The sequence below is a fragment of the Parus major genome, chromosome 2 (genome assembly GCF_001522545.3).
Source record: "Parus major isolate Abel chromosome 2, Parus_major1.1, whole genome shotgun sequence".
NCBI classification, from domain to species: Eukaryota; Metazoa; Chordata; class Aves; order Passeriformes; family Paridae; genus Parus; species Parus major.
The window spans coordinates 86,021,484-86,043,216 of record NC_031769.1 but is presented as its reverse complement, the minus strand read 5'-3'; the positions used below and the strand labels follow the sequence as shown (position 1 = coordinate 86,043,216).

General features: G+C 40.4%; 1 protein-coding gene across 1 annotated transcript; it reads left to right on the top strand.

The window, feature by feature from the left end:
• Nucleotides 1-2,661: 2,661 nt before the first annotated feature.
• FRRS1L (ferric chelate reductase 1 like) lies at nt 2,662-19,972 on the top strand. The gene is made up of 5 exons (XM_015619985.1): nt 2,662-2,896; nt 4,626-4,710; nt 5,183-5,321; nt 8,457-8,703; nt 9,175-19,972. Exons 1-5 carry the CDS (start codon nt 2,689-2,691, stop codon nt 9,345-9,347), a joined length of 852 nt encoding a protein of 283 aa, XP_015475471.1. The 5' UTR covers nt 2,662-2,688; the 3' UTR covers nt 9,348-19,972.
• Nucleotides 19,973-21,733: the final 1,761 nt, after the last annotated feature.

Here is a 21,733-nt window from a genome sequence, read left to right as displayed (position 1 = left end):
GTCTGTTATATAAAGTATGGCTTATCCCTGAAACTTTAATTTCTAGTCCAAAAGCCAAAAAAATCATGAGCCTCCAGGGGAAAGGTATACTTTGAATGACAAAAACAGCCAAGAAAGAAGGCATGGTGGGCCTCAAGGATAGGCTGGGGATAAATCTGGTCTCCAGTCCTGGGTAGACGCCCACAGACTGAGTGCTAGCACCACAGAATTCCCCAAACTAGAGCAATCAATCACCCAAAGAATTTGATTACTAGATTCCTCTAAGGCAGCGGGCGATGATGCAAGAAGTGGTGGAAATGCTCACACCTCTAATTCAGCAAAAGCAAGAAGAGTCTTGCTGCCAGAGGATGGCAATGCCTTCCAGCCTGATGTTCTCACACTGCTTGTTTGTGTCTCCTCTAAGAAAGGCGTTGCAAGCTGAGAAATATGGCATTCAGAGAGTTCAGGCATTTGAGGGTTAAGGCTGCTCATGCAATTACAGTTTGGGCTCTTTCTACTACTGTTTTGTTTTTTTTTATGACAACCTCAATTACTTAATCAGATAAGGATCTTTCTTGCAGTAGTGATGGCAGTGCTGTTAGTTGCAGGGTAGACCTTTCTGCCTAGTGAAAACTGAAGGTATTCACTAGAGCTCCGCAGGTCTCAGTGTGATGTTGCTTCCCATGAGCAACCCATTTTTGAGATAGGGACAACCTTCAGACAAGCACAAGAGGTTCCACTAAGCAACAAAAATTTCAGGAGTATTTTAGTTTTAACTTTTAAGGATTTACTAGGAGGAAGGTCAGTTTTTTAGCCATAGCTTCACTTTAGAAAATCAGTGCAGCTCCACTGTAATCACAGACAGTTATTTCAGCTGCCAGATTTAAAATGATAGGTGTCATGTAGGCACAAACAATACATGACAAATATCCTTAGTGTTTATGGTAACTGTGAAGCATTGCCCATATCTCAGTGTGCTAAAGCTTGTTTCCAAGGAGGAAAAACCAGCAAGCAGCTGACAGCTGCTCTCTCACTGTGCAAATGCTTCTTCACAGGCACCACAACCCTCAGCTAGCTATTTCAAAAAGAGAGATGGGGGGCCTTCATCAGAGTTAATTACTGCCAGAAAGCTGTAGCCTTACTTTCCTGTTAGCCTGATTTATAAGGGCTTTTCTATTGCCATTTGTTTGCTTGTTTTCCACTAGCCTGCTAAAGTTTGCCAAGCTCAGCGAGGTAGGAAGAAGGGACTTGACATTTTGCAGTTGAACTTGCTGTTGCTTTCCTATAGCTTTTTCCATATGCTACTGGGAACATGTTGAATTTGCGTGCAACTGGTATTATTTTTGCAAGTTATTTTTTTTCTCTGTGAAGCTATTCCTCTACCTTCAGTGAGAAATAGCGTGCTACTCCACCAGACTAAACCATGGAGATGTGAATTACCATCCTCCCTGTGATGCAGCTGAGAACACTCCGTGTATGACAAGCAACTGCTCAGCCCAAGGGAATGAACTTAACCCTAATGCAGCCTAGGTCTTGGGCAGTCTCTGTGCCCCATCAAAAAGTAACTCAGACATTGATAGTAACTCAGTAACTCAGTCAGTAACTTAGTCATTGATATTAAAAAAGGAAAACATTCAAATTGAGGGTTATTTTAATTTCTAGAGTACTACTGACCACTGTGTCTTCTTCTTTCTCCCTCCTCCCCCCTGATGTTTTGCTAAATTTCATTCCAGACTCTCAGAGGAGGAAGTGTGGCCATGCATAATAATATAAAAATGAAAATGTTGTTAGATAAAAATATAAAAGACAGCAATCCAAACCCAAGAAAAAAAGCCACTTTTACAAATGCAGGGGATGAAAGGGCATGGTTCCTCCATCAACTCGTGGATACCAGAGCGCAGCAAGAATGCAGCTGCATGCTTAATGCCTAGTTGCAAGTCCAGCTTCAAATACCAGAGCCCAAGACAACTTCGAGGGCAACCTGGGATTTCCTTCAGTCCTGCCAGGTTTGGAGTATATTGGTATCTTTGCAGTTACATTGTATAAAATAGAAAGCAAGAACATGCAATCAGATAACAAAAGCTCACTGCCATGGGGTTTTACCTGAAAAGAATGTTAAGTCGCGCTGGGTCTCCAGTCCCATCCCAGAAGTCATTAAAATTATAGTAATAATAATAAAATAAATTTTAAAAGATAGGAAAACAGCTAAGTTAGTCCGGCAATTACCGAGCAGGATTTATCACGTCCTCTTGAAGCACATGGCAAGAGGCTTTAGTGAATCGAGGCCACGGGGGCAGCCAGGAGTGGTTGGGTACTGCCCCTCGACAGCCGTGCCCGGGCGGTGGGAGACGTCCCGGCGGCCGTGTTCCTGTGGGGTGGGGCGCGCTGCGGGATGCGGGAAATCAGCGATCCAGGGAAGGCCACCGCGCAACCCCTGGGCGGCGGTCCCTGCCGGAGGGCTCGGTGCTGCCGGGGCTGTGCCTCTGACCGCCCGCGCATCCCTCTCCCGGCGCATCTCGCTCCCCCGCGCATCCCCGCCGCCCCGACACCTTTTCCCCCAACACCCTCCCACGCCGTCCCTTCGCCCAGCACCGCCGCGGTCCCTCCGGCACCGCCCGTCCCCGGGGCTGGATGCCCCCGGCGGCCGCCCCCGCTCCCCCGCGGAGCCGCGCTCGGGCGCCGCCGCCTCCCCGCCCCGCCGCCGCCGCCATGGCGGAGCGGAGCCGCGGCGCTCGGCGGCGGCTGCTGCTGCTGCTGCTGCTCCTGGCCGGCTCCGCCGCCAGCCCGGCGGAGGAGGGCGGCGGGCGGCGGGAGGCGGGCGGCGGGGAGCACGGCGAGGAGGCGGCGCGGCACCACGACTCCTCGTACGGCACCTTCGCCAGCGAGTTCTACGACCTGCGCTACCTCTCCGAGGAGGGTGCGGCGGCGGCCGGAGCGGGCGGCGGGGCCGGGCGGGGCGCGGCGGGCGAGGGGCCCGGCCCGGCCGGGGCCGGGAGGGAGCGCCGGGCCGGGCGGGCGCAGGGGCGGCGGGCGGGAGGCTGTGGCAGCGTCGTTCAGCACGAAGGCCAGCGCCCGCCGCCATCTTCCGCCGGCCGGGCGGCCTCAGCCTGCGCTGCCGCTCGGCAACGGGACCGCAGCGGGGGCGGCTGCCCTGCCCCGCTCTCCGGAGAGCCGCCGCCTCTCTCCACGGGCATATCCCCGGACACGGGCATCCCCCCGGACACGGGCATATCCCCGGACACAGGCATCCCCCCGGACACGGGCATCCCCCCGGGCGGGAGCTCGGGCTGGGGGCTGTCGCCTCCCTGCAGAGTGGGGCCGGCCGGCGGCGCCTCGCCTTCCCCTCTTGCAAAGCTTTCCGGGCTGGTAGCGTAAAAAGGAGCCCTCGGTTGTGTGGGCTTCGAAAGGACATGTGATGCCGTAAAGTGTCAAGGAGCAACGTGGTCGTGGGTTTTGGTGTGGTTTTTTTTTTTTTTTAAATTTACGATGGCGGAATGTTAAAACTCCACTTTTGCGGCAAGGCTGCATTGAAAACCATTTGTTCAGTGGATTTGAAAAGAAGTAAGGAGTGAGAAAATTGCATGTCCTGTGACCTGTGTTTCAGTAATGCATTGATACACACAGCTGTGAAATTCTGCAAACTTATTTATGCGGGGTAATTGACCCGGCCCTCGACACAGTTAGTGGAACTGTGATTTGCAGCTTACAGCATACTTTCTCCATTGCCATTGTCAGAAATCTAGGGAAGTGAATCAGGGCTCCTGAATGCCCAAAATTGTGTAGGTCAAAAGTTTGTGTGCTGATGCTGTAACTAACTGCAGTGTTAATTTCCTACGCCATGAAGCACTCTTCCTACTCAATGAAGCTTTTTCAGAGGACTTTCTAGTTCTACAGCTAGCATTTTGGTTTTCATCTGTCTAAGTAAAAGAACATCCTGTTAAAATATCTGTGCTTATGCAACAGACACCAGCTCCCACAAGCCGAGACTGGATAGGTCTGCTAGTAAACGTTCTCACTTTCTCTTTGGTACTATAGTCCAGCAGACTGGATTGCTTGGAATCATAACTCTCATTGCCTGCTCTTCTGGGTCTGCCTTCACAAGTGATTGCAGGCCAGAACTGCAGGCAATTCCCTGTCCTGATACTCTCTTACCTTTTATTGCAATGTGTGTTTTATTATTCTTCATAAAGGAGGATGTATTATAAGATCCTCTCAGTATCAATTTCTACAGCTCTGCATTTATACCTAATGCTGTCATTTATGGCTAAGGAGTCAGTTGCCTTATGGATTTCCTGAGGGGACTAGGAGTGCACAAAGAGAGAGCTGAGCGTAGATCCCTAATTGTTAGTTGACTGCAATAGTCCATGGTCCTGCTGCCTTATGTTTAACTTTTGCCCTCCAGCATTCTTATCCCTCCTTGATGAAAGTAGGAAACCTTAGAAATTTTTTGTTTTCAGTTATTCATGTTACATTGGTATCTGGATCCAGGACCATCTGAGCAGTGGATTGTGTACATCAGAAGGTAGTCGCTCATCTGAACAGTTCAGTTATCAGCAAAGTAAATGCTACTGGAACACCTTCTCTTTAGTATTGTTGATTTTTAGTCCTTGTATTTTATTTAGTAATGGTTTATTCTGATTATACAGGTTACCCTTTCCCCACTGCTCCTCCTGTGGACCCATTTGCAAAAATCAGAGTGGATGACTGTGGGAAAACCAAGGGATGCTTCAGGTCAGTCTGAGATAAGAGTGCAGATACCTTTATGTTTACAGATGCTGGCTGATAATATTGGAGACTTTGGTTAGTGTTTCATAGTCATTTTAATAAATGCTTGTTATTTAAGAACATACTTTGTAGTACAAGCTATATTATTTGAGGACAGTGTTTAAGAATACATGTCATAGTTCTGGACCTACAGTTCTTCTTATATTTTCGTGAAGCACTTTAAAAAAAACAGAGCAAGGAAGGTCAAGAGAGTAATATTTTGTGTTATTGTTTGCTGTACTGTTTGAATACTATATATTCTTACACTAAAAGAGTAATAATTGCGAACAATAAATGCTACTTTATGCCCAGCAGAACATATGCTTTACTGCCATTATACCAAAACACATTATTTTAGTTTTTTCTTATAAAACCTTTATTAAGTTTTGTAACAGGAAATTTCAGGGAAAAAGTTCTGTATATTTCCAATTCCATTTAGGTATGGTAAACCTGGATGCAATGCAGAGACTTGTGACTACTTTCTAAGTTACCGTAGAATAGGAGCTGATGTTGAATTTGAGTTGAGTGCCGACACAGATGGCTGGGTGGCAGTTGGATTTTCCTCAGACAAGAAAATGGTAAGATATGAACAGTTTTTTATGTGTGCAATATATGCACTTTCCTGTACTAGGATACAAATGGTTTATATACATTTATATATTTGAGCAGTGAGAAACAGAGCATATAAGGTAAAACTAACTTGTTGAAAAGAAAGCACCATTCAGTAGCCCCCCTGGGAGCACTGCCTCACAAAAAACTGCTTCATCCTTCCTAACATCTCCTATTCCTCCTTCTGTGAGAACTACAACAGAATTTCAGTTCAGCTCTGAATGTTTGAATGTCACTAGCTTTTTGCCTTTTAATTAGAAAAGCCCTCAGGGATAAGCCAATTCACATGGAAATTTTCTGTTGCACTTTATGTCAGTGTAATTTGGGCAAAAGACACATCATAAACTGAATAGCAAATAATTTTATTCTTCAGAAAATCAGCTGACTTTCAACAGTATAAAATTTTATTTCACTATTTAACTTGGGAAATTTTTGTGTTTCTTTCATACCTATTTGTTGTTCCAGGGAAGCCACAAATGTGTGACAAAACGACTCCTGCTAATTTAAACCTTTATACTGAAGAAGGCAGTCTTGTTAAAATTTCCTCTCTCTCTTCTGGATTTTTATTGGGTTCTGTACTTATTCCTGTACTTTTTCATTCAAAAGCTCCACTTTTCATTGAGTTCCAGTGAGCAAAACAGAAGCATGTAATATGTGGACTTAAAAAGCCTGTGCAATAGGTGACTCATGCAAAGAGGTTTTGTGTGTGATCCTTGGTAAAATGTTTAGGATTAAAATGAAGTTTATAATATAGGTGTTCATGTATAGGAACTCTCCTGAGTATATAGAACAATACTGGACCTATGTTGTAAGTCACAAGTCAAAGAAAGGACAGTTTCTTGTAGTGTTGGAAGTCTGAAAAAATACAGGAATTAGATGTCCTGGGCTAGGATCCACAAAAAATGAACTGGAAGACTTGCACTGGCTTAACAGGATTTTTACTAGACCCAAAATGAGAAATAGAAAGAAAATGTGAAGATAAGTGCTTCTCAGTTGTTACTACATATGTTTTAATATGACACTGTAAATAAACACAATGACAGTAGAAGGTCTTTTGTATCATAAAGAACAGTTCATGTCATAAGAAACAGTGTGTGGTTTTGATGTAAAGAGCATCTCTGCAGCCAAATTTTGGGAAGAGTTTAGAAGCTTGCCAATGCAGGTGCTCAGCAGGGTTTTCAAAGCAGCTGAGTACCTTTAAGTATTTGTCCCCAAGCTATCAGATTGTGTTACCAGTTTTGTGACTGTGAGGTACCTGTGGTGGACCCCAGGGTCCCACTGCCTTCCTGTCATCAGCCACTTGGAATGCAGACACAGCAAGCAGCAGGTTAAGGCTAAGCTTTTGGTAAAAAGAATAAACAAAGTGTAAAGTAAAAGGTTTTGCTTCCAAATTTGCTCCACATATGTAATGCCCATAAGTCAGCTGGGCTAAGCCAGCTAGCATCTCTCAGTTCCTCTCTGGCTCCCCTGCTGACTTCATCTTTTTCATAACTTCCAGGATGTTTCGGTGTCCTGGGATGCACAGGCTTTGATGATAAGTTGGCTCTGGGTCGGAACAGCTTATCTTTGAGAAATGGGCTGTGCTTTGGAGGCCCTAATCAAAATGGTGTGGCCTGGATAGCTTCAGAAATTAAGGAAAAAAAAACTACTTCATGTCCTCAATAGATTTTTTTAAAGTCGTATGACCTATTTCTTTGTCTCAAATAACATTATGCCTTTCCACTTTAAGGCTTTTTTGCCTTGGCAGTATTTTGAAATATCATTCTGTTAACTGAGATTCAAAATGCTTTTTTTCTTTCCTTTTTAATCATTTTCCTTCAGTGTAAAAGCACCTTTATTTTTGCCTCTTTGTACTTAAGAATGAGGGATTTGTGCTTAGACGTATAGAAGTTAAACTTGGGAAATAAGTTACGGAGAGCAGTGATCGTCTCAAGATAGAGGGTGGAAAGGTTGTCTGCAGCAGCACCAAGGTGCAGAAGCTCTTCAGGCATGTATTTTACCTAGTTGTCCACTCTTTCCCTTCACTTCTGGCACATCTTTTACAAATGCACATTGCAATATTCCCATAGTGCTGAAATACACCCTTTTTGTCTCTTTTCCCTGTAATAAAGAACTGAGGAATGATCACACTAGCAAGCATCATGTCTTTCATCAGTTTGACATATCAGAAAGATGAGTATGGGAGGAGTAGGGCCTGTGCTTAATACAACACTGATAGCTGTGGCACTCATCCAGCTTGAATAGTGTTCTAATGGCTCTTGCTGCTAGGGCTTCTATGAGATGGCACTCCTGAAGTTAATGCTCATCCCTGTGCTCTACCACACTGTCAGTCACCTTGAGTAACTATTCCAGCAACTGCTTTTGTATTTCGATGAATGACCTCTACAAATAAGTGTCTCCTTCTTCCTTCTGTCTGTTGCTTCTTGGGTGGCTGTTTATGCTAAGTGAAGAAGCACATATTGATTATCTTTTCTCTTTTTATCTTGGGGTATACTATATTCTGTTATTACATGCTGAACATTTCTTACAAGAAATAAAAGAGATACGAATAATGATGTTCCCTTAAGTGAACATGAGAAGAGATATAGAAAAGATTTACTGTAATTGATGCTATTATTTTCTCATATGTAGTAGGTTTATTTCCTCTGTCTCACTAAAGTATATTGGTTTTCTGTAGTGTGATTTGATGCTGTGGATTTTGTACACATCAGGGACCCAAACTGCCACATTTTATGAAGCAGTATGCCAGAACTTCACAAATAACAAAAGAAAACAGCCTTCCACAGATCAATTAATTATACGATGTCAGAGTGATATCATATCCCACAAATATATGTTAAGTAAAATAACTCTTAGAAAGATCCAAAAGAGAATTCAGAGATAGTAACAATGTGTAACTATTGCTACCCACTTAATGTGCTTTTCAATCTTACTGAAGACACTTGGTTAGGGGAACAAATATTTGCGTATATATAACTTAGAAAGAAGGAAAGAGCATCCCAGGTCTTGATTAGTTTTGAGTAATTAAAATTACATACATAAATCAGGAAGAGTATTATGACCCTTTTGCTTCCCATCTTCCAATTTTTTTTTTAAACTTGTAGGGAGGAGATGATGTCATGGCTTGTGTTCATGATGATAACGGAAGAGTCCGAATACAGCACTTCTATAATGTTGGTCAGTGGGCTAAGGAAATCCAGAGAAACCCCGCTAGAGATGAGGAAGGGGTTTTTGAAAACAATCGTGTAACATGTCGATTCAAGCGTCCTGTGTATGTTCCCCGAGAAGAAACTATCGTAGATTTGCACTTGAGTTGGTACTACCTGTTTGCTTGGGGTCCAGCAATCCAGGGTAAGTTGATCTCTGTGTTACCAATTAAATTGATGTGCCAAAATTAATAAATGTCATTCAATTGCATGATGCTTTTTAGACATGCCCTCTCCCCCTCTTTTTTTTTTTTTTTTTTTTTTTAATGAACTACAATTCTGGCAGCATGAGGCTTAAAAATGGATAAAAGATGGAAAGAAAGAAGTCCAACATGTCTTATTTTCTTGGCTATACATCTACTATCCCCATTTCCCAAAGCTGAGTTTAGAACTTCATAAGCTGAAGTTCTTAATTTCTTTAAACATGCTTGTTGTTTACTTGAATTTATTTTATTCAGTACTTTAATTTCAGAAAGCAATGAGCCTAGTCCCTGACAGTGTAATATTGCATGCTTCCATAGGTTTGCAAATTATCTGTCTGCCTACCTGTTTCTTCAGTAGAGTTATAGAAAAAATTGCATCTGACGTTACTTCTTTCTGCCCTTACCTGCTAAAGGTTCTATAACTCGTCATGATATAGACTCTCCACCCGTGTCAGAGCGTGTTGTCAGTATTTACAAGTATGAAGATATTTTCATGCCTTCAGCTGCCTATCAGACCTTCTCTTCTCCATTCTGCTTGCTCCTCATTGTTGCACTGACCTTCTATTTATTGATGGGAACCCCATGACCAATGGAAAACATCAAGAATTTGCCAGTGGAAGTTTCTCAGGATGGACGGCTATATGGATGGACAATGCATTTTTCTATTGGAATTTATATCACATCACCATCCTCATCTAGCTGCTTTTGAACATAGTTAGCTTCTCAGAAGAGTGAAATAACCATCTCCCTTGAGTGGCAGAGTGGTGACAAATCATTTAAGAATAATCAGTGAACACATAGGAGAATATTTTCAGTGTTGTGATTACTTGCTTGAGGAACATGAGATTTTTGTAAAATCAATGTGTGTGTGTGTTTGGGAGGGGTGCCTGTATGTGTGTTTAGGTGAATTTAGTGATGGACATCTTATCAAATAACAAAATTGCCTTCCAAATTGCTACAAAAAAGCAAATCTGCTAAAACACTGCAATGCTGCTTGGTACTTCTACAGCAGACAGCACAACTCGAAATGCAGTTTCTGATCTTAAGATCTGGAAACCAACACAGCAGTATAAAAGCTGCTCTTCAGTAGTGGACAATTCTCCCAATTTTTTTTTTTTCTTTATGTTTATCAAGGTGTACTTGCTGTGGTACTTTCCAAAACCAAACTTGCATACTCAAGCATTATGATTTTTTTCTTTCAACAGAAAGAGTTGATGAATGTCTGTATTGTGTTTCAATAACCTTTTTGAAAGAAATGGCTACTTCTTTTAAGAATGAGATATAAAGTGATTTAAACCAGGGCAAGGGAGAATACAGCAATATAAATTCTTCATACATAGGAAAACCAGGTGTAAAGCACGCAGAATATAAAAGTTTCCAACAAGCCATAGGATGTCCTCCTAAGAGATGAAATCAATTTTTCTCTTTTTATGAAAAAACAGCAATTTTGCTGACATGTAAATATATTTTTCAGTAATTGTGCAGTAGTATGAAGTAATCCCTTTTTCTGTGTTGTATGCCACTAAATCCTGTTCATACTAAGGGTGACTGTGGGCAGCTGGTGTTATCTTACAAAGAAATATAAGTGAAATTACTTGTAAGGAAAGACAGGGATTAATAAGAACAGCAGTATCGTTCATTCATCAAACCAGTGCTAAAATACAGGCATTGTGCAAAAAAGATGAGCTAAAAAGGAAACTCATTAGCTGTTTTTAACCAATAAATAGTAGAAGAGGAATGCTAAATATTACAGAGTTGAAAAGTTCAAAATGCATTTATGAGCCACAGAATATTATAAAATCTTTGAGTGGAGAATTTCTGTTCTTCACGTAATAGGAAGCGTATGACACGTTTACATGTAGCAGTCAAATGTGCTTAGGTAAGGTTACTCATTCACTTTCCAACTTACACTAAAATTCTACTTAGGTAGAATTAAAATCTAAATAGTGCCAAAGTTTTATCTAATGTGTAAACTTGAGAACTCTCTAACATAGAATCTGGTAAAGTATATGTAATGAGACTCCTTTCTATTCTTATTGCTGCATGGAGTATAAAATGATTAACGAGCTTGGCTGGGTTTGCATCATTATTCACAGACTGATGTTTGTAAACTAAGTTTTTTAGGCTCAGAATTCTTCAAATCTATGCTTAAGGTATATGAATTAGATTGAAGATGAACTTATCTTCATAACAAACACTTTATCCCTATTTCAAAAGATTGATAAATATTTTATATTTTCATGGATGTCTTTAAGGATTTTTTCATTTAAAATTACTGGACTAGAGTTCAGGAGAAGGAAGAGAAATTCAGAGGTGAACTTCTAAAGTGTATACAGTAGCTTTATTTAGTATAAATTACTTCTCTCAGGTTGGTTAACTTACTCATCATCTGGTCAAGTAGAGACCACCTAATAAGGCCTGCTTTGGACCACAACAGCTGTGTAATTTAGCCTTAAGATTGGCTGGAGCAGATAAGCAGAAGCCTGGATAATAAGCTTTACATTTAGCAAACAGGTGAAGTGAAGAAATCATTAGGGTAAATTCTTTCTCCTTTGTGCTAATTTTAGGCAGCTAAGATATTGCAGTTCTTAGAGCCTAAGGGTTGCTTTAGTTTATGGCTTGTTTTTTACTGTTTCAGCCATTTACTTGATTACCCACTAAAGGGCTAATTTAATAATTTAAAGGTACTGAACTTGGATAGAAATCCTGTTTGGCTCCTCTTTTCTTCTTTAATAGAACTCTCAATTTAAGATAGCCTGGTTGGACCTGAGCATGCAGGTATGTTATAGATGACAATAATAATACCAAGGCAAAATTGTGTGATAGCTGTCAATCTGCTTTCTACATGTATGGAGTCAGATGTGGTTAAAATTCAGGATTTGAAGCAAGAGCAAAGTATTTTACTTTATTTTTTTTCCTTTTGAAGAATACTTGTTAGTGTGCTGTGGTTTTGTCATCATATTTTTTCTCTTGTTGAAGTACTAGCACAAATGTGCACTTCTGAAAAATATTTCACCTAAGCTCACAGTACTTAATTAGCCTAATAAAGTGTTTCTAATCAAAAGGGAGGAAATAAAAGGCCACAGGAAGCAGCAAAACAATCTATTATCTGGAATTTAAATGGATGGTTGACTTTAGCATTGAGTTTATCTAAGAGTTCCTCTTCACAGTGGGAAAACCAGGACTACAGAATTCAAGCTGACAAATAAAGAAGGTATGAGTATCTAGAAATTGGTAGCTAGGATGAAATCTGAGGAGTAAAAAGTTATAAGGGAAACATGGTGTGTAAGTTTGTATGGTACTTGGTAAGTCTTAACATTTAAGTGGACATAGTAACTTGTCACGGAAAGTATTTTGGCTTTCACATTTTGCCTTTGTTTTTCTTTTTAATATTGAAAAGCAAGATTTCTTATTGTTTCTTCTGTTACTTCATAGTAACTTTGTTGCACAAAGTTACTAGGAAGTAAGTCTTCAAAGTAATTTTTAATTGATTTTGGCATTTCAAAGATTTTTTATTCTATTATTTTTTCTAATAAGTTTTTCTACCAACACAAACTAGAAGAAAAGCCCTGCTTTGGAAAAGGAGGCAGATATTTTCTTCTCCAAATGACTTTTTGGGTTTTTTTAGTGCAATTACTACCAAACAACTGTTAAAGAATGAATTTCCTAAGTGCTCTAATTTTAAGATTTTTTTGCTGCAGAGTGACTTAATACAAAGGCACTGAGTTTAGAGAAGGCATATTTAGAACATTGTGGTGTTTGGAAATTTGACTGTGGTTACAAATTTGAAAGATTTTTTTGTATATATTTTTTTTTTTAATTATCAAATACCTGGGTTTTTTTTAGGTATAGGTGAAATCTAATTGATTCACACACCCCCCCCCAAAAAAAAAAAAAAAACCAAAACCCAAAAAAACATGTATCTGATTTGGTAATGTCATTGGATAATGGGCAATACTGTCTTCTAGTATTACAGTGGAAATATTCTGGTTTTGAAAGAGAACATATTGATGAGCAAAGTTTGGACTCCCTCTGTGGCCTTGTTTGTCTTGATGGGTTTTGCAGTACTTGGGTAGTAAGAAAAGAAACACTTTTGGCCTCCCCTATCTGAAGAAACCCCCAGTTTGGGTTAAATTATGTTAAAGCTGCGTTTGACACTGACTCTCCCAATCTTCAGCACAGGGATTAGAGAATGACTGGAGTGTGTCATCAGCATGACACCCAGGCAGTGATCTTGAAGCTCACTTGGGGCACCATATCCTGGGTCTGAACCAATAAAAGAGTCCCATAACTGCCTCTGTGTAATAAAAACTATGCAGTTATTTCTAAGTTACTGCAGTAATTAATATAACTTCTATAAGATTAAGGGAAGGCACAGGCCTTCCTTTTTTTTATTTTTTTTTTTTATTTTTTTTTTGTCTTCTCCTTGCCTTACTTTCTCATCCCTCCAATGCATCAGACATTTACTGTCTAGCCTTTCAGATCTTTTCTGGGTCCATTGGAAGTTTGCATGCTCCAGTACTCCAGAGCCAGAATTAAAGTTTATATGCAAATTATGTAACTTTTATAGCATTTCAATGGTATTTTGTGACTCTGTAGTTTCATTGGTTTGGCACACTGTTGTGTAGCAGCGAACTTCCCCTCACCCTCGTCTTGTTTTAACATCTCCAAGTAATTTCCCCAAAGTAAAGTATTTGGTAATAGACATAACAATAAGGAAATATGTATTTCAGAAAAATTACAAAAGGTCTAATACTGGTTATATTCAGTAGTAACTATTGTGTTAGTGTTTTATACAAAATATGACTTTGCATACAGCCTTCGATTTATGATAGAATCAGAAATACTTTTAAATATTACAGTGTTTCAGTGCTTCATGGAGCTGTGGATATACATAGTTTACATGAATTGGTATGATCCTTTTTAACCCCATGCAATGAAACTGGCAAAGCAGTTTGCTTGAATGCTGCACAGTGAGACATTGGTGACTCCAAAGAGTTTGGAACAGAAGAATGGAGAGACTGCTAGTAAATGGACAAATGACAAGGAAGGGCTAATGCTTTTGGCATTCTTTCTATATTTGTATAAATTTACATATGGCAGTGCCAGTCTGGCACTCTTTATCCAAGCAAATATTTCTTGATGTAGGGTTAGGAAGGAATAGAGTATGATTTGAGAGATTTTGCCTTTTAGGCAGGTCCCTAAGGGCTGATGTGAGCATCACATGATCATGCCACAAGATGTCCTCTGCTGTCAAGCTCCAAGGTAAGAGCTGAAGGCTTGATCTGGCCTTCAGAGATACAAAAACTCAACAAGACCCCAGAGGCAATAGCAGCAGTTGGCTGCAGCAGGGAGTATCTGCTTAGTTTGTAGAATGGCTGGTGAACAGGTACCCTCTGCTGGCTGCAGTCCGAGTATAAAAGATGGGGGATCTAAATCTGAACAGCTTTGTACATTAGCTCCTCTGATTTAAAATTTCATTATCAGTATTTCTGTAGCAGTCTGTTTGGACAGCTCTCCCTCTACCTGCCAGATATGGATCTAACTGGAAGATTTTAAAGAAAATGTCAAGTCCCTGTGTACAAAAATTAATAAATAAGAAAATAAGTTTTTTAACCATATACCATCTTTTTATATTCTTTTTCTTATCTAGTTATTGATATGCAATTTGTATATTGAGGTGTCTGATTTTTGCAAATACAGAATAAGATCTAGGTAAGCCTTCCTTTTCTAAACATTTTTATTAATATGAAATAATCACTTTGCTAACTTTGTTTTCTATTTTCACAGTAGGTTTGATAAAATTACATGTGCTTAAACATGGTTATTTAACTTACCTAATTTGGGCTCAGATAGTGAGGCAAAAGCAGTGCAATTTTGAAATGTCAGAGAGGATGTGTGCAGCTTGTGGAGTTGATAGGTGTGAAAATGCAGACTTAAAAGATATTACTTGCTTTGAAAATCTGTTATGACTTGGCAATAGCAACGAATCTGCTGTAAAGAAAGGGACAGATTTTTTTTTCCCTTGGATTACTAAGTATTTTGAGTAGAACTCATAGACTATTTCAGGTTGGATGGGACGCGTAAGGATCTTGGAGTCCAACAAACACTGTGTTCCTTACAGGACTGCCTAAAATTAACCCATATGACTCAAGAGCATCATCCAGATGCTCCTCAAACTTCTCTGCAGAGCCTGTTCCAGTGACTGGGCACCCTCTTAGAGAATAACCTTTTCCTAAGGTCCCCTCAGAATTTCCCCTGACTTGGTTCCATAGTCATTCAGAATTGTTGCTTTTGGCTGCTTTCTGTGTTTCTTAGCTTAAGTAGGAATGTTCTTCCAAACCTGTGTGAGGTTGGAATAAGTGCTGGACTTAACAAACTGTATCTTAGAACAGCTGCTGCTTCACATATGCTCGTTCTGATCTGCAATTAGAGGCTAATCAGGAATGTCCTTACACGATGAACTTTTATGTGGCATTCTTAAGACATTTTCTGTAAAGGTGTTGTACTCTTTATGGACCAGAGCATTACAGAATTAGCAGTACTTTCCTGAGCTATTTCTATATGATTCTTAAATTGATATTTGCATTTTTGAAGAATTAATTGGATTTTTCAGAAGTGCTGAGCAGCTGCAAATCTGTTATGGCTCCAATGCTTACTCAGGGAAGCGAACATTTTATGGTAACTCATGATTTAGCTTCATATCTCTCTCTTAGTTTTGACGTCATTCAGTTGGATTTCCTATGGTGGTGTTGGTGGAAGATTAAATAAATGAAAAATTTACTTAGGTTTTGTGCCAAGGAATAAAAATATTCCTGTTGACTTTTCACAACAGTGATCTGTAAGGTTTAGATAATGAAAAGTATTCTTCACAGAATCGATGTTTAGGAAATATGATTTAGGTGAAGGTATTTGTGTGTGCATGTAAAGTCTGAGAATCATACAAGGATTATCCAAGAGTCTAAAAACAAAAGGCTAAATTCTGCTCTGGAGACAAGACAAAACACAGAATCTTACATGTTGCCCGATTCCTATCTGATTTTGGAGAGACAGAATTATTGAGGAAAAAAATATATAAACCTGAGATATTACATATGTGGGAATTATATTTGCAGTTCTTATACACACACCTTCTTTCTTCAGTACAAAAATTAGCCTCACAAAAAGTAGCCTAGTATGTCTTAGACATATTACAGTGTTATTTCCACTTTTTTCCATACAAGCTGGAATAAAAAAAAGTTCAGTAAGTCAAAAGAAAGTTGTCATAAAGAGTATTAGGGTAATAGGAAAGGAAGCACAGAAGCCACAGTTAAACCTAGGAGGGAAAAAAAAAAATCATTTAACTCCAGAATATGATGTCTGCTTCTGAAAAACCTGACTGTACATACAGAAAGCAATGGGTTCTTTGTCAGTTTTCTTACCTTTGGTGATATGAAATGAATGATGAGTATTGAAATACAAATAAATACCACAATAGAATTCTTAAAGCTGCAATTATCATACAAATCTTGACAAAGAGATTTAAAGATGAAATTTCAAACCTATTAACTCTTTAGAAAATTAAAATAGTGGGACCTTGACATTTGTGTGTGATGTCCCCAGCCTTTATTTAGACAGATATATTTTATTAGCATATTGAGTTTGTTTAGGTTATAACAGATGTCTGGTATGTCTTGGTATTTCTGATTTATATATCCTGAGGTCTGATTTGCTTTAACCTCTTTGCAAATAAGCAGGCTATCGTAACTGTGTGAACTTGTTTCGTACTACATGAAGTGTAATGGTTGAACCTGTCTACCTTTTGACTTTATTCACCGTTATCAAGACTAATATACAGATAAAAGATACAAATAAGAAACTTGTAACTATAGTGTTAAGTGGTGTTCTGCATTCTCTATGCCAGGCTTCATTCTCTATGCCAGTACCCAGCAGCCATGTGAAGTCAACAAGCATTTGGTTGGATACAAGTGCAGAATGGAGGTTTTGTAGTCCAGAAGAATTTGCCAAACTTCTTTGTATTTGTGGTCTAGTCTTTTCAGCAAAAATTACACTGAGTGAATAGATAATGAAATTGCAGTAACCTATGGGACTACTTTACAATCAGTGCATGCCCTAAAGTATTGCTTTGTAACATCTGTTTTATACTAAATGTTGGTGTTCAAGTGAGCCTTGTTAGCTATTTGACAGTGACAGACAATGATATTTATAAAACTGTTGCAATAAATGCCGTTTTAGTCTAAGAAAATGTGTGGTATGGCATTTATAAAGGGGGAAAAAGTCTCCATGAGATTAAAGAAGTCTCTGCTGCTGCCTATGTTAATAATTCATTCCCATGGCATGGGCTTGAATTTATTAGCCTGACTAATTCTATTTAAGTCAGTGAGGCTGGTCACATTAGCAAATTAACAGTTGTGAAAAGACCACCTTTTTTTTTTTTTTTTTCACTATGTGAATCACAATGAAGCTGTAAGATGGTGTCTATTTTAGCAAAGTATTAACCACATTGTCAGTTTCTATAAGGATGTAGAATTTAGAAGGCTCCTGTGATGACCTCTGTGCTGTGTTTTTGTAATCTATTTGATACAAATACGATCAAGTTGCAATATTACAAATTTGGGTGTTCTTTAACTGTCTTTACCACCCTGTTCCTTGGCCAGAATGGCTTCTGAAGCAGCCAGAGCAGGCTTTTGGAGAAAAGAAGAAAATGAAACTATATTAGAAATTGGCAACAGAGAAGAGGAAGTGCCATGATACTCAGCAAGCAAAAGCAGCTGTAGAAGTCTCTCAAACAGGGATGCTTTGATTTGTGAGATCTCTCAGGTCTGAGCAGGTATTTTAGCGCCTTACTGGTGGACTGAGAAGAACAGTTGGTTCAGAACAACAAGAAATGTACTGCTTTTACACTTGTGGTCTGTTTGTTGTGTTTGTAGTATTATTGCAAGCTTGTAGTTGCAGGCTGCAAGAAAGGATGGATCATGTGTGTGACAGCTACTTGTGCATTGTCCAAGCCATCATCATCAGTAGAGGCATTACATATACCAAATAGATTTAAATTATATTCTGTTTGTCTTGCAGTACATGACTACTGACAGATTGGTGAGGAATTTGTCACATTTGTCACAAACCTGATGAATCCCAAACATTCTTCAGATTACTGTACATCCACCTCTTATTCTGTGCATTCAGCTATCATGTCAGGTAACCCTGCAAGATAGTGCTCTGAATTTTGTCCATCCACAACGTCCTCTGGGTGCTCTTTTGCATGTTTTTTTCCAGTGACTGAACATTTTTCTGTCGGTGCTATTGACTGCTCTGCCTTAAAACCATGCATTTTGCTCCCCTTGTTAACTGAACAAGATTCACAGTCTTCTGTGTGAATCATCCAAGTGTCACTCTGCTGATAATCTTGTACACTTTAACAGAGATGTTGAACAAAGTTGTTTCTGCAATAAAGTCAAGCTATAATCTCTGGGTGCAATAAGACATAATGTTCCCAAGGATTGGTCTTCATTTTATTTTCATCAATATTTTGGAAATGACATTTAATTTGGAGCCTTCTCATCTTAGCAGTTGAGCTGCATAAAATAATATTTTTTTCACTAGCCCACAATGCAAAGATATTTGCAGATGACCTAAAAATGCAAGGTTTATATCTTAAATCATTAACTTTTTTTTTTCTTTGCTTCTGGTACTAGTGAAACTATAATAGTTTACATTGAGCATTTTTCATTGCTCTGAAGATGGTATTACTTTGTCATTAAACTAAGGTGAATTTATGAAGTGAGATTAACCTCAACTGAATGTTCACAGATGTTGACTAACACAGGTTAAAACAAATAAAGTCTCTCATGCAGGGATAGTTATTTTCTAAACACACAGGCCAGTGCTGACACCTTGTGGCTTTGTTTCTGACTTATTTCATAGCTCCATCTGGTTATGTTGTAAATAATGATTAACTTGAAGTTGCTGGCATTGTCTATCTCCTCTGCTCTGTGGCTGCCTCAGTGCCCAGTATTTTTGTATCGTGTGTAAGACAGCTTGGAACTTTGGTCTGAGTTGACAGCATATTGAGTGAAAAAAGAGCTAGGGGTGTCTCTGACCTCTTGAACAGGACTTGAAGGGTGTCAGTTCAGATCACAAAATCATGGGTGCTAGTGCAGAAGAAGACAGAAGTTACCAGTTTATCTTTTACCAATTAATACCTGATTTTATACTTCCCTCTACATAGGAAAGCACCAAAGACTGTCAGTACTTATCACATGTATTTTTAGGTACCTACATATTTTCTCCACTGATGTAAAAGCATTCCTTTGCTGCCCTCTTCACCCCTGAAGAATACAGGAAAAATACAATCAAAGAGACTGTTATAGAATTTCTGGCAGTATAAACACCTGAGATGTGCTATTTATCTTTTGTAAAAACGCCTAAATCAAATGTATCAGTGCAAGTTATACCTAAATGGGCATCTAATATAAAATCTCTTATTATTTCAGATCTTAAACAAAACCAGCTGTTAAGTTGCCATTTGAAATCTGCTGTGGAATTAAGCTATAGAGGCTGAGGTGTGTCTTGTGAAGATCACACATACTCCCTCAGCTGTCAAAGAGATTTCAGAATTCAGAGATTGTTTTCTGATGTTTATGGGTCATGTCCTTGTTCTTAAGTGATCTTGTTGTGGTGATACATGAAATAGAAATCTTCATTTTATTGCATTGTTGTTTTTTTTCTCTTTCTAATATATTTAGTTGTTTATAATGGATGGTGAAAAATATGTTTATGGAAAGGTCTTAAACAGTAGGGACCAGATCCTTGGCTTATGTAAATCAATATTTATAGCTTCACTTAAATCAAGGAGATGACATAAATTTCTGTTTCTGCAGAATATGACTGAGTCTGTTAAGAGAAATTAAGAAACTAGTAAGGATATACCTATAAAGATTTGATTTGCTGTCATCTCTGTTTAGCTAACAGGATTAGAGCTCTCCACTCTCCCCTTGTGTAAATCTTAATTGACACTTGCTAATTGAACTTTAATGCAATAAAGCTACTGTAATTAGCCATTAGAGCTTGGCTTCTGAGCTAAAGAGAAAAGTTCAGGTCATAATGCATTCTTGTTACCTACTTCAGCACCCTGCCAGGAGACAGATCTATCTGATCAAAGAGCTGTGAGTGACAGTATCAGTTTAAGGTTCAATAAAAACTTCTCATATGGACAACTGCTTGTAATCGTCTCATTATCATCAGGATCAAACAAAGTGCCTGTAGGTTTATAAGTGCTTTCATGGCATGAAATTAAAGTACTTTGTTGAACCTACACGTGATCTATTCAGCAAAGGGAAAACAAGGAGCTGCAGGAGCTCAGAGGAACCTTTGCAAGTGTGAACTTCTGTGTAACTGGCAGGAAAGGCTTTGCATGGACAAGTCAGGACTGCAAAACCTCAAAAAACTGGCTTGGGCCCAGCTCTACCTACAGCTTCAGGATTGCAGCATCGTCACAGGAAGTGTGTGGAAAACCACTACCTTTCACCCTTGGTATTATGATAGGGATAGGTCTTATCCAGCCATTGTCTTGGTATTCCTCTGCATTTAAAAGCTAGGTATGAATAGGGGTGTTCCCACTTTACAAGTTAGACAGCTGCGCTCAGGATAATTTTAGCTTTTTAACATCTCCATCATGCAAGAAATGCTCTGCTAAAGTCCTAGTGAACTCAAATCTAGTGTGAAGTTACATAAGGTTAAATGTGCATGTAAATTCAAAATAATACAGGAATTTGATTATTTTCTTCCTTTTTTTTAGTATTTGTAAACTTTTTATATGTTTAGTGGTATGTGATCTCTTTATTATGATGTACACGATATGCTCTATCTCCTTGAAAATAAAGATCACTCTGAGGGTTTTATGGCAGCATTACCAATAGCTTAAGTACCTGCTGAGGGGTAGTCTTAAGCCATGGAAGGAAAACTGTTTGGGAAGCACGGTGCCAGCATTTAGTTCAAATGTTGACTTCCACCCTTGCAAAACTCGCTCAGACCAAGTGTATTTATTGCAGATGCATTTAGACACCTATAAAATGTTAGCAGCTGCCTTCATGCCTGGACTCAGGCGTGTGGTGTATGCCAGCTGAAGGAAATTAGCTCCTCTCTAGATTATCTGCAAATAGCATTTGATGCTACACAGTGTCATAAACATCAGGTCCAAAAAACCAGATGGAGCAACTCCTTCTTCAGTGGGCCTGACTGCCAGTAAAAGAGCAGATGCTTCCTCGTTAAATAATTTGTTGCCAGGACGTGTTCAGACAAGACAAAATCCTCCAGCTGGCCTAACCAGTCTTGCTCTCCACCATGCAATGACACTTCAAATCCCCGACTTCGTTCCATTCCCCGACACTAGAGCAGCAGTAGTGACAGGAGTGTTCATGGCAGCAGGACGGAGCTGCACTTCTGGGGTGCCGCAAGCTGCTGGGCTCTTCCATGCTGCAGCCTTTGGCCGCCTTCTTCAGCGAACGCCATGACGGCGCTGGGCAGCCTCGGCCCGCGCTCGGCGGTGCCCGGGCGGGGTCAGGGCCCCCGGACGGCCCCGCACGTTCTGCCGGGGGATGAGAGCGCGGCCGCCGCTCTCCCGGAGCAGAACTACATTTCCCAGCTCGCTTCTCGGCCGGCACCGCCCCTTTCCCGCCGGGCTGGGCGCACGCCCGGAGCCGCGCGGCGGCGGCGACACTACTGCCCGGGGCTCCTACGCGCCCTCGGGCACGACCGCCCCGGCAGCCCCGGCCCCGCTCCGCACCCGCCGCGCCCGTGTCCACCATGGCTGACAGCGCAGAGCCCGCGGCTCCGGACGCCGGTCCCGCCGCGGCTCCGGACGCCGGTCCGGACGCAAGTCCCGCCGCAGCTCCGGACGCCGGTCCCGCCGCGGCCCCTCCGGGCTCGCCGACGCGCGAGCGGCGGGCGGGCGGCTCCCCCGGCGCGGCCGTG

Excerpts from the sequence above, each read along its gene's own strand:
- FRRS1L (XM_015619985.1), top strand. The coding sequence starts at position 2,689 with ATGGCGGAGCGGAGCCGCGGCGCTCGGCGGCGGCTGCTGCTGCTGCTG. Across the intron at positions 4,711-5,182 it reads AAAACCAAGGGATGCTTCAG|GTATGGTAAACCTGGATGCA; the intron begins GTCAGTCTGAGA and ends AATTCCATTTAG. Across the intron at positions 5,322-8,456 it reads TTTCCTCAGACAAGAAAATG|GGAGGAGATGATGTCATGGC; the intron begins GTAAGATATGAA and ends TTAAACTTGTAG.